The following is a 13,602-nucleotide window of genomic DNA, read 5'->3' on the forward strand; positions in this document are numbered from 1 at the left end:
TGTAGGCTGTGGGAACCACTGAAGAGATCCAAATAAAAAGTGTGGTGCGGGGTTAGGCGGGATCACTACTAGATTCATGTTTTGAAAAGACTGCTCTGGCTTCTACCATGGTGCCAAAACATAGCAGGCACTCCGTATGTGCACATATATTTGCTGGCTGAGTGAAGGCATGAACGGAATCAAACAGCAGGCAGCTGGTTACATGGGGTCGTGGACTGGAAGAGGAAACCTGGGCGTAACACACAATAAATGGTATTGGAAGCAGAGGGGCAGAGAGTGATTACTTCTAAGAGTAGAGAAAAGGACCTTGACTGGGCTTTGGAGAACTCCAACATTTAATGGGCATGTAGAGAAAGACGAGCCCGCAAAGGGGATGAAGAAGGGGCCCCCAAAGAGGTGGGAGGAAACAAGAGGGTGATCTCATGAAACCAGGGGAGAGATTACTTTAAAACAGCAGGAGCAATCCCATGTGGAATGTTCTTGACAAGTTAAATCAGGTAAAGCCAGAACACCATCCCCTGTATTTCGCAGGATGAAAACCACGGGTTGGGGGGAGTAATGGAGGCGGAGCCAAACTGGAGTGGGTGGAGGACACAATGTCAGATCAGGGAAGAGAGGATGTGTGGAGATGTGTCTTTTGACAAAGCTGGTTGTGGAGAAGAAAGAGAAAGCACTAGTGGGAGGGCAATATTGGGATCAAAGAAGGGATGAGGGATGACATCCATGAGCAAGAATTGGCAGCTCTGACCGAGGCACTGGTACCTGGACCAACAGAATTCAGGGTCTGGTCTTCCTGGCTGGGTGCTGCCAGAGAACAGAGAGAAGCATCAGGCTTGCAGAGCTTGATGGCTTTAGCCTTTAGATGATAATTATTAGCCAGCATTTACGGAAGGTGTTGTGTTTCACACATGTGACTGAATTTAATCCTTGGAATAACCTGATGAGAGGCACTTTCAGACTGAGTAGAAGTGTGGTTAAGGAACTTAGCCAAGCCTCTTGCCACCTGGAATGACAGAGTCAAGGACTAAACCACTACAAACCAGGGTTTTAAATGTGTTGTCTAAAGATCACCCCCATCAGACTCTCCAAAATGCCATGTTTCCCCGAAAATAAGACCTAGCCAGACAATCAGCTTTAATGCATGTTTTGGAGCAAAAATTAATATAAGACCATATTATATTATTTTATATATTATATATGATCATATCATATTATTTTACTGTAAGACCGGGTTTAATATGATATATGATATGATGATATAATATAATACCAGGTCTTACAGTAATTTTTGCTCCAAAAGATGCATTAGAGCTGATTGTCCAGCTAAGTCTTATTTTCATGGAACCACGGTGCTTGTTAAAAATACAGACCTCTGGGCCCCAGCCTAGAGCCACTGAATTAGAAGTTGGGGTCGATATGGGGCCCTTTTCATAAACCAAAAACCACTGCAGGAGCTGCACTCATCCCAACCACCACCGGAGCTCCAAATTCATGTCACCAAGTGTGCCAGTTATCACTGCCTCTCTGGTCCAAGTCCACCTGGTGTCACCTGCCTGTGTTGCTGCGTTATTTCTACCAGCAATGTGACGCAATGATAAACTTCCTCAGTAGAGGGCGCTGGAGACACTGGAGGAGGAAGGGGCTTGGGTTCCTCATTCCAGTGTGCTGTGTCTATTCCTCCCTCTCTCTTCCAGCTCACCTCCCTTTTCCTAGGCGGCCATCAGCACTTCCTCAGGGGCAGCTTCTCCCGGCACTCCCCTGGAGAAGACAGCTTCCCAGCGAGTTCTGTTAGCACACCACCTCTGCTAACTTTTCGGTCAGACAGGGGACCACAGCTGCACCCTCTTCAATGTCTGCATCTTGGCCTTGGGTGATTCTCTAAATGTGTTTCTTCCCTTGAGTACATTATGTTCACTGTAGAGGAAGTGGATGTTCTCTCTATCTGCTCTTCCTGTATTCTTTAGACTTCTCTCTACCCCTTTGTAGGCAAGCCTGTTATAGTAAATAATTCTTTATATTAAACTTTCCCTGTTCAAAGCCCCGTGTGCTGTGTCCTGGTTGGATTCTGACTGATATGTGACACATCAAGCCACAGGTAACACCGACATCAGAGAGTGGATGGATGTGTATGAACATAGGGAGACATTCGGGATGTCAGAAGATTTTAAAAAGGCAGGTAACAAGATAACAGGTATTTCCTATACATACACAATTGTATGTTAAAATTAATTATCTATGGGGGTACAATTATGAGTGTTTAACTTGATATATGTCTGCATTTCAGGTTTTGGTTTTTTTACAGTATTATTTCTATAATTAAAAAAGAAATATACTTTTTACATGACTTTAATATTCACATAGATTTTTCCCATAGGAATAAAATATGCCACCTAACCAACTGGCATTTCTGGCCCAGGGACTACTAGACTGGAATTCTGTTTTTCAGTCAGTCACCTTGCGAACTGATTTATGTAAGCGTCTCCTTGAGCATAAGCAACTCTGAGAGTCCTGAGAAAGCAGTTATTGGTGCCCACTGGAGCCATGCCTCTTCCTCACTTCTCAAACCTAAGCAACCTCTTAGGAAACTGAAAACTTTTCCCTACATTTACTAGAATGCACTGAGTTCTCTCACTGAGCCAAACAAAATATACAGACAATTGCTAACGCACAGGCAGAGTTGTATTATAAACACGTCCATGGATTCATCCATACCACAAACCTTTAGTGACAGCCCACTGTGGGCGAGGCCCTGCTCTGGGCACTGGAGATAACATGGTGAGCAAGACAGATCCCTCACTCGCTCACTCCGTGAAGACCGCTGTGCGCCGGCCCCTTGCTACACCAGGCACCAGGGAGCAGGGGGAAAGAGTGTGTAGAGCCTCAGAGCCTGAGCCATAACCCTCTTCTCCATGTGTCCCCTCAGGGCTGACAGAACTGACAAAATGGACAAAAAAGTGAGCACAGCCCAACAACCAGGCAATCGACTGTGAAGTAACTTATCTTCAGTGAAAATAAAATTCAAGACTAGTCCTACCTGTAATCACGGAATCACAGTATGGAGGTGCAATGGCTATACGTCCCCCAAATTAGCCAATATTTATTGTCACAAAACATTTTTGTATTTATTTTTAAATTGGGTTTGGTGTTTTTTCCTTTACCTTTTTCTTGTATACGCTGTGGCATAAGAGGTGAGTCTGGATCTTGCTCAGAAATATTTTCTTCATCTTCACTGTCCACCCCATGTGACAATGGAACCTTTTGCAACAAAAGACAAAGGAGTAAACATGTGATCAAATTTCCTCCTAGCACACTCAAATGGCGTATTCTATACCTTCTTCTTCTGTGCCCCTTCTCTCTCTGAGACACAAAAAGGACTACATTTGGCAGGGCTGGATGAAACTTCGGGACCATCAGGAAAAGCCCAGTGGCAAAGTCAATGCCATTCAAATTATGCTTCGGCCATCAAGTACTTCATGTCCCACCATGCTGCCTGGGCAGCCTCTCTTCCTCGTTCCTGCCAGCGACCAACCCAGAAAAAGGGGCTGCCTCTGGCTTGCGATGCAGAGCACCCCATCCCACACGACCCTGGTACTGATACTGTGTGTTCATCTCTACATGGGACAAGAGTTGCCGACTCGCCCTGTGAGAGCCCTCACTCGGGCAACTGTTTGGGATCGCAGTCCATTATGTTTGCTGGCCACGTAGTCCACTGCAAACGTTGTTTCCTGATTAAATGGAACCCTCCCATCCGCTGTCTGTGAGTATCTCCTGCGTAGGTATCAGGAAGGGTGGCAGGGCTGCAGAGCTGTGGGCCAGGAATGGGATCTTATGAGGAGACAGGCGGTCCCCTGATGAGGAGACAGTCTCATTGGCAGGGCTCTGGGAGGCGGGGACAGAGGCAGCCCAAGGGAAAGGGCAGTGAACCATGCCTCGTACAAAAAATTAAGGAGTCTGGTATTCTCTGGGTTGGCGTCTCTTCTGTTATCCTGATGCTTCACTAAAATCGTACTTATGTGATCAGCTTGGCTTAGCTGTGCTGAGCTGCAAGCAATAGAAGGGCCATCCCCAAGACTGGCAGGCAGGGGGCGGCACTGACCAGCAAGATGCACTGGAGCATTTCAGAGCCAAGAGCTAAGGCCGTTGGGCCCACCAGGCTCTGTGGACAGGGCCCCAAGGTGACCCAGCTCAGAAGTGGCAGACAGGTCTCCTACTCTACTCATCATTTGAAGGAAGAAAAAAGAAATGACCTTAGTTTTTATCTCAAAGCAACTGCTTTGCTTGCCCTGTCAAAGATATATCAAACTACTCACTATTATCAAGGAAAAGTGAAAATGCTAAGGGGACTCAAATAGCATCAAAAAGATACCCTACTATGGAAACCGTTGGGCAGTATCTTCTAGTACTAAGGCTGCCGATACATACACCACTCTTCAGTATATATCCACTGGAAACACAAACATATATCCACAAATGTTCATAGCAGCACTATTCCTAAAGGCCCAGACTGGAAACAAGCAAATGTCTAACATCAGTAAAATGTATAAGTAATTGGACGGTATAGTTGTACAACGGGACATTATGTAGCAATAGGAATGAACAAACTACTGCTATGCACAGTAACTGAAGGCTCTCAAAAACCTCAAAGAATACATACTGTATGATTAAATTCATAGAATTTTCAGAACAGGCAAAACTAATCTAATGTTCCTATACATCATGTAATGAAGTAAGTGTAAATAATATTATATATATATATATATATATATATATATATATATATATATATATATGACCCCAGAAATATTCATGATCAAATTATAATTCTATATTGTCTGCTTCCATTCCAAACGTTTACTCAGTTTTATTAAAAGTACTTTCTGCAATTTTTATTGATTAAAAAACCGAAAACTAATCTAATGTTATTTTCTAATATTTAATCTACTTTTGGAGTCAGGACAATCGTTAACTCTTCTCGGTCACCAAAAGGGACATCGGGGGTACTAGTAATGTTCTTTTTTTAATTTGGGTAGTGGCTACTTTGTGAAAATTCACTGAGCTGTACACTTATGGTTTACGCACCTTTTGTGTATATTTAATACATCGATAAATAAGCCAAAGAATTGTGACAATATTCAAAAAAATGTTAATTTTTAGTTTTAATAAAAAACATTTTTTAAACTACCAAATACTTCTGATTGTAAAAATTACCTTGCTAACTAAAACAAAACATATTTGGGCATTGAAGGAAAAGAAGCAGTGGGCCAGCCCAGCCGTAGCACGGCCACCAGTGGTGCTAGGAATGGCCTTTCACTCGTCCTAACTCCTTCATCCTCTTGCTGGGAAGTATACTAATTCAGATTTTAAAAAGTAAAATGTACATGCTATAATTTCTATGGTATTAGGGGGAAAAAAGTGTAACTTGCAAGCTATTAGAGAGAAATAGAACTGAAAAAGCCATCAATCAAAAAGAAGGCAAGAGACAAAAAGATATAGAATAACAGGACAAATAGGAAAAATAAAGTAAAATGGCAAATTTAAACTCAAATATATCCTTATATACATTCATATAAAAGGCCTAAATGGTCCAGTAAAGGACAAAGGAAAAGTTTATCAAACTCAGTTAACAAAAACTATATGCTACACTGAATTGTATACTTTAAATGAATGAATAGTATAGTATGTGAATTATATCTCAGTAAACTTGTTTTAAAAAACTACAACCTGTTTATAAGACACAGCTGAACATAAGGATATAGAAAGGTTGAAATTAAAGGATAATAGGAACAGACCATGAAAATATCAAACAAAAGAAAGATAAGGAATGTCAGATGAAACAGACTTAAGGCAAAACTAATTTTTAAAAACAAAGAGGTTTACTTTAGTGACAAAATGTTCAATTCACAGGATATCATTTTAAATTTGTACATGCCAAACAATGTAGTCAGACAGATGCAAAAGAATATGTGTTCTATGATTTCATGCATATCAAGTTCAAAACATGCAAAACTAATCTGTGACATCAGAAGTATTCTAATACTTGAAGATGAAAGCAAGATACTGGGAAACCTGACAACACAGCAAGGAAGTGGCAGTGTCCAGATTCTTGTGACTGTAAGAGTGAGATGACTCTAAGATCCAGTGGCGATTAACTCTAATGAAGCACAGGGTCCAGCCCAGAATGGGACAGTCACCTTCCCAGATGCCTCTCCTCCTATTAATGATGCTAACCCCACCTAAAATATTTAGTCATTAGAGGTTGAGCAACAGAGGGTGCCAGCTAGCTTTACCTCGGGGTAAAGTCCAGGCAAGAGTGTGGTAAAAATGTGCGGTGAACCAAGGAATAACCCTGGAAGGAGCAGTGCTGATGTGTAAGGTAGAGGGACCGCTCCAGCTTGCACTGGGACCTTTGTGGGTCCAACGATGTGCTGGACCTTCCCTGACCGGGTACATTAAGGTAAATAAACTAAGAGTTTGGGAATCCACGCTTCCTCCCCTGTTGCAGGGAGGAGACCCCAACATTAGAAGAGCACAGAGCTCACTCCCTTTTGGTGGCCTCAAAGGGGAGACGAAAGGAGGCTGTGACTCCTCCTCAGGCGTCTGCAGTCACTCTCAGTAGTCCTCTCAGAAAAGGCAGAGTCTCATGCCACCTGTATACCCTTCCTTTGTAATATTTATTATACTTGTAATTGATTACTATTAATTGTGTGACTAAGAACTCTGTCGTACACTGCTTTTCCAGCACCTGGCACAATTCCTGGTACTCAATGGATGCTCAATAAATATTTGTTGAATTATTTACCTGCCCAAAGACAGTCTCCTCCTTTGCACAGTCCTTTAGAGGATGAAGAAACTGAGGCACAAGGAGGTTGTTTGACTTACCCAAGTTATACAACTGGGAAGTAGAGAAGCTGGGATTTGAACTCGGGTCTCTGAAGGCCCATGGCATTGCTCTGTCCACTGGGCTAACTTTGCGTGAACTGATCACAAATTCATAGCCCCAGTTCCCCTCCAGCCTTACTTTTCAGTGGACCAACAAGAAAACTGCTGAACACAAGGCTTTCTTTCCATTAGTTAGGCCATTTCTGAGCAGGTGCATACTCCACATGAAGATGTTTGCCCAAACTGTCCTGACACACAGAGAGAGGCGTGTGGTATAGACTTACATCCAAATAGTCTGCTGGGGTTGGTCTGTTTTCTTACCTTTCTAGTTCTGACAACTGTTTACTTTAAAGGAAGTATGAATGATTCATAAAAAAGGATAAAATTATAAATTTTTTACCTCAAATTACAGAATGTCTACAGTAAATATAGGGAAGTCAATTTTACTTTGTTTTTGAAATTAAAATGTACCCATAGGCAGTATTTCCTTCAGAGCTGGTGCCATCTAGTGATTAAACAGCAGTCTTACATGCGACACACACCCGTTTTTCCAAAGATAATATATTTTTTAATCACATAATAAATTTAAGAATAGTTGGCCTGTTTCAAAAAAACAAACTTTATGTCTAAGAAATATTCTTGATGTGCACAAGGGCTGTAAACACAAATTTTAATTCTAAATAGGGAAAATTGGTTGCCCTGGTCTGAATCCTGCCTCTGCCACTGGGTGGTTGGTTCGTTGACCTTGGGCAAGTTTATCCTGTTTCTTCACAAACTTACCCCCAAGGATGTGAAGTAAATGAATTGGTACATGTAAGCTGCCTAGCATATATTAGTGCTCAGAAAAGGTCAATGTGTCTTCCTCTCCCTATTGTCTACTAGCCCACCTGAAAAAAAACAAAAACAAAAACAAAACGAATCATAAGGCTGTGGGAAACTGAAATCCCTTTCCAGCTTAAGGGCCCTTTCATCCATGCCATCTGCAACTGGCCAGGACAATGTAACGGTTATGATGAAACCTTTCAATTGCAATCAGTTACTAACAGGACTCTACCTCCGGTTCCTGGGCTATCCAGGAAAGGGCTTTCCTATTGGCTGTGACATACAGACATGCGGAGACTGGTATGCACACACTGCTGCTGGGAAGGCAAACGTGGACAACTGCTGTGGAGAACAATTTCGCAATATCCAATAGTGTGATCCAGCACACATAGGTACGTGTACCAAATGTGCAAGGAAATAACCCAAAAGTTTATCAGTAGGTAAGGAGATAAACTAACATGGATCCATCTCAAAACTGCAATGCCAAGGGAAAAAGCCAAGAGGTGAAATGACTGGTTCAGTATGGTGACCTTTGTACAATTTAAAAAATATATATTTGTTTACTGACACTTACTTGTAGTAAAAAAAATAAATTAAAAACAAAGACTTCTAGAATGCATTCCAAATCCAAGAGAAGATGGTCTTCTAGAGATAGAGTAGAAAGGGGAGACAAAGAATTCAACCCTAACTGTAATTTTACTTATTTTATTTTAAAAAAAAAATCTGAAGCAAAAAGAGGTAAGATGTCAATACTCATTCTGGAGAATGAGAACACTAATGTGTTATACTATTTTCTACTTTTCAATTTTCTTTGTTTTTGCTGGGTTATAGAAAATACATATACACGTTCAGCTTTAATAGATAGTGCCAAACAGTTTTCCAAAGTGGTGGCACCAACTGACATTCCCACCAGCATTAGAGAATTCCTCCACAGCCTCACCCATCCCTGATATTTCAGTTGTCTTGCTCTACTTTTCAAATTTTAAAATATTTTCCCTACTCCACATGGGTCTTAGAGGTACCATGACATACTTGCCTAAAGAATATTTGTCCTGATAATGACAAAGGAGTAAAGATCACTATAATCTCTTTCTTCTAAGGGAAATACGGTAGCAAGCTTCACTTCCAAAATAGCTGGGTGTTACAACTCTATCGGTAACCTTGGTCCAAAATACTAGCCAGAAAGTGTGCAGGGGCAGTAAGACTTCATCTTGGCCTTTTAGAACACTACAGAAGACCTTCCTCTGGGCTCTTGGCAGCTATCTGCTTATTCCAAGTGCTCCCTGCTATAGAGAAAACTAACTCTGCATGTTAAAGTCTGTATATGTTAGAAAGCGACGGTTAGTTAACGAAATACTCACATATGGATTCCTAAAAATAAGCTCCCTAAGACAAGACCATTTAAAATGGAATTCAATATAGTGGAGGGTGATCAATATAATATAATCAATATGAATATACTTTGATGTTACCAGTCTATATGTGTAGTCACTGTGCTTAGCATGCTATAGTGATGGTGAAAAAAGAGAAAGGAAAAAGAAATTATGGTGCTGTCTTTTGCCACTGAAGAAATGGCACTATCCAGTTTTCAAAAACCTGGAAGCACAGAGTTTAAACCAGAGCTGCTGGGTAGTGGTGAAGAAATTGGCTCCTTCAACCTCTCTGCGCCTTGGTTTCCCACGTGCGATATAGGGTCGTAAATGGATCCTACCTCACCGAGATAGTGGGAGATAAATACATGCAAGAGCCTGAAATAGAGACTCACATACAAATATGATAAACACTCAAAGAATATCAGCTACTACGGAGATAAGTGATAACACCCATCTAGTCAGGCATGAACTTGAAGAAAGGTTGCAACATGTATACCGATATTAGAAAAGTGACAGGAAAATCACTTTGGGGGTCAAAGAGAAGAGCAGGATTACGTAGTATTGGATGGAAATCTATGCTGAGAACATAAGAGATGATTATCTTTATCTCTGAAGGACTTTTGTCTTTAAAAGATAAAGGAAAAGTTTTAAATTTTAGCCTAACCAGATAGAAAATAAGCCCCAAAACAAAAGCCATCAAAGGCAGAAGAGAGAAAAGAAAGCCCTTCCTAATACCCTCTCTGTAATTTACTGTAAGTTAATGTCAAGGTGCAGAAGGAATTCTGGAATGGGACGAGAACCTGGTTTCTGTGTGTCACGGCATACACAGCATCACCAAGACCTCCCTCTTCTTTGTAGGCTCTGCCATCCCCTGACTCCTTGTAGCTGGATGACAGGTTCGAGTCGGTGTCGTCTTCCTCTCCGTAGCCCAGCATTTCAAAGGATGGCAAAGAAGTTCTTCTTTCCATCTCACTCTGCCAATTTGGTCTATAGCAGAACATTAAAGAGAAAAATAAATCAATAAACCAGCCACTTAATACTTCACACTGGTGTGTGTGTGTGTGTGTGTGTGTGTGTGTGTGTGTGTATGTATCAAAAGCACAGCTACTGAGCCCCCACCATAAAGTATTATAACTACATTATAAAATACATAGAAACGAAAGGAGTAAGTCATCCACTATCCTCTGATGGTGTTGTCTGCTTATTCTTGCCAATGCGTTTTAGAATCATGTCCTCAGCTTTAGTTCTTATTCAGCCAAAGTATAATTCCTATCAGGAGAAAAGCAGACTATATTCAAATATCTCATAATAGAGCCAAGATTAAAATGTAAAAACCAAAAATATAAACATGTCCTAGAAAGAAATACATGAGCATTTGTTTATTTAATGCTGCAGTAGGGAAGGTCTTTCTAGATTTGACAAATGACAGGAACTACCAAGAAAAGACTCGTCGATCTTACTACGTAACAGAATATTTGGTATGTAAAAAATAAAAACAAAAAAACAAAACAGAATAGACATGACAGATAAAAGGCAAATCTGGTCATATATCCCCCACCCTCACCCCACAAGCCCTTAAAGCCCTCGGTGTGCTCCTGCTTCGGGGGGTGATACCAAACCTGGGAGCACAACATCAAAGGCAGCCCCAGCCGGGCCCCCGCCCATTCCTCCTGCCCCCTCTCAAATGACTCCTCACCTCATTCAAGTCTTCCCGGCCACAATCATCTTCCTTCCCTTGCTCACATGTGTCATGCTCCCCCTCTCTGTCTACAAAGCTCATCCCAGCCCCGCAGTGACCATCCCCCCAACCCCTGAGCCATTCCCACTTGATTCCTGTATATCCCTCAGTGCTCCCCTCAATGCTCTCTTCCTCAGGAGGAAACGTTCCCAAACCCCTAACCCTAGGTTAGCATGAATGCAGCTCAAGCAATGGAGGAAATGATGTTAAAGGAGAAAATTTATAATATAGAGGCCATAAAAGGTAAAATCAGTATGAGGGTTCAGAGAGGAGATGCAAGAGAAGTCGTGAGTGACCACTCTCGCCATCTAGGTTGTGGCAGAGAATCCTACCAAGGGCTACACGCAGCACTAAATTCACAGCTCTGTGCTGCCATGAAAACAACCAGTGTTTTCACAAGCACTACTTTAACAGGACCCACTCCAGAGAGAAAATTCTGATACAATTCAAGAGCAATCAATGTCCCAGAACAGCGTCCCTTTGACACTGGTGATGAAAACTCGAGTACTAAGCTCTAGTCATAATCCCATGCACATGCACACACGTGAGCTGCTACTCCTCTGCCCTGACAGGAAGCAGAGCCAGCGATATAGTCCTTACGGATGCCTCAGCTCTGAGGTGGTGGCATAGGGTTTGATGAAACTGTCCTTTTCAACGTAAGTCGTGTCACTCTCAGACCAGGATCTCCGACGAGGCTGAGGAATGGCAACGGTTCGACCAGTCAATGTTGTTGCTAGAATGACTGCAGCCAGAGCAGATCTATGGACAAAAGCATCCCAATGAGCTGGTGCACTCAAGGCTGAACAACAGGATACATGAACTAATCAAGGTTTACCTCCCGCTCCACAGTGTTTAGTGCAAATCTATGGACTATGTACTTGCAGTCCATCAAACAATCTCATTTCATTCTGACATCGACTGTATGAATACATATTATTGACACCTCTATTTTCATATAAATTAAATAACTTGCCCAAGATTTCTTAGCTAATAGGAGATGGAAGCAGGTCTATAATCTGGGGAGTCTATATATTCAAGTAGTTTTCCTAATAAAATGAAAGATCAGAATTTAAAAAAAAAAAAGGGACATAAAACAATTATGAAAGATTTTAAAGGCATTTGAAAATCTTGCAAATTATTCAAAACTGTAATATAGGAAAGATAGAGTAATAGATTTACCCTGCCACATGAAAAAGCAAAACAAAACAGACTTACAATTGGCCCAGTTTCCTGCCTGAAAGAATTTCCAGGTCACAGCACAGGAAGGAGGAACTGACGTGGGGCTAGGCAGACTCCCTGAGTTGTGGAGATGGAGCTGAGAGTCCGGGAAAACCAAGGCAGATAGAATTTGGAGGACAGAGTACCAGAAAAGAGAAAGCTGAACAGAGAGAACTCCGGAAATCTGCCCCCCTCATTGTTCAGCAAAATACTCCTCTGTGCATGAGTGTGAGGAAACTACCCAAGGCTGGAGGAAGAACCATCCACGAGCATTAGAGGAACAGTTCCAGATGCTTACACATGGTTGAGGTCAGTATCTACTCCCAAAAGACAGCAGGAAAAAAATTATAATTCATGGGACACTGGGTACAGTACTTCAAAAGGTCTTGCCTCAGCCTCAGAAGTGGAGAATAATTAGCCTTAGCTTAAATACTGTCCCAGATCTCATGTAACAAATCGTAAAAGCAAAACCCAAAAGATCAAATCAGTTCCAAGTAACTTAATTGCATCCCAGAACAAAATTCAAGAAGACTTACAGGAATACAAAAATATTTAGACTCAACAATGTGAAACTCAAAACAATGTCTAGTATGCAATCAAAGATAACCAGACATGCAAAGAAACAGAAAAATGTGACCCATAATTAAGAGAATAAGCAATCAAAACCCATTCAGAACTGAACACATGTTAGAATTAGCAGAGAAGGAGATTAAGACAGTTATTATAACTGTATTCCAAATGTTCAACAAGCTAAGTAGAGACATGAAAAATTATAAAAATAACTTGAACTTCAGAAGATGAAAATTACACTGGATAGGATTAAGAATAGTTACAGGGCCGGCCCAGTGGCTCAGGCGGTTGGAGCTCCGTGCTCCTAACACTGAAGGTTGCCAGTTCGACTCCCACATGGGCCAGTGGGCTCTCAACCACAAGGTTGCCGGTTCGATTCCTCAACTCCCACAAGGGATGGTGGGCAGCGCCCCCTGCAACTAAGATTGAACACGGCACCTTGAGCTGAGCTGCCGCTGAGCTCCCGGATGGCTCAGTTGGTTGGAGTGCATCCTCTCAACCACAAGGTTGCCGGTTCGACTCCCGCAAGGGACGGTGGGCTGTGCCCCCTGCAACTAGAAAACAGCAACTGGATCTGGAGCTGAGCTGCACCCTCCACAACTAAGACTGAAAGGACAACAACTTGACTTGGGAAAAAGACCTGGAAGTACACACTGCTCCCCAATAAAGTCCTGTTAAAAAAAAAAGAAAAAGAAATGGTCCCTTGGGCATTCAAAGAAATTCAGAAATTTGCCAGCAAGGAAACAGGAATTCCTGATGTGCACATGGACTCCAGGCTCAACAAAACTGTTGGGCCAAAAGAATAAGGACTGTTCCATACCTTATTGGTATATGGTTGTCCAGAATGCGTAATGAACATGAAGATTCACCAAACAAGCTCTACACAGTATTACCTATGTACCTGTCACCACTTTCAAAAACCTACGGGTAATAAATGTGAATGAGAACTAATGGCTGATTGTCAAATAAAGTTATAAAACCCCACACACACCTGACCAAACC

At 41.9% G+C, this 13,602-nt stretch overlaps 1 protein-coding gene across 1 annotated transcript in view; it reads right to left on the bottom strand.

The window, feature by feature from the left end:
• Positions 1 to 13,602, bottom strand: part of CEP89 (centrosomal protein 89) — a 67,416-nt gene that overhangs the window by 49,112 nt on the left and 4,702 nt on the right. The window contains exons 3-5 of the mRNA XM_033128931.1: positions 11,413 to 11,571; positions 9,875 to 10,061; positions 3,159 to 3,255 (exon numbers count right to left, since the gene is read on the bottom strand). Of these exons, the coding sequence (XP_032984822.1) occupies positions 3,159 to 3,255; positions 9,875 to 10,061; positions 11,413 to 11,571 (443 nt within the window). The remainder of the gene's footprint in view (positions 1 to 3,158; positions 3,256 to 9,874; positions 10,062 to 11,412; positions 11,572 to 13,602) is intronic.

The sequence above is a fragment of the Rhinolophus ferrumequinum genome, chromosome 15 (assembly GCF_004115265.2).
Source record: "Rhinolophus ferrumequinum isolate MPI-CBG mRhiFer1 chromosome 15, mRhiFer1_v1.p, whole genome shotgun sequence".
NCBI classification, from domain to species: domain Eukaryota; kingdom Metazoa; phylum Chordata; class Mammalia; order Chiroptera; family Rhinolophidae; genus Rhinolophus; species Rhinolophus ferrumequinum.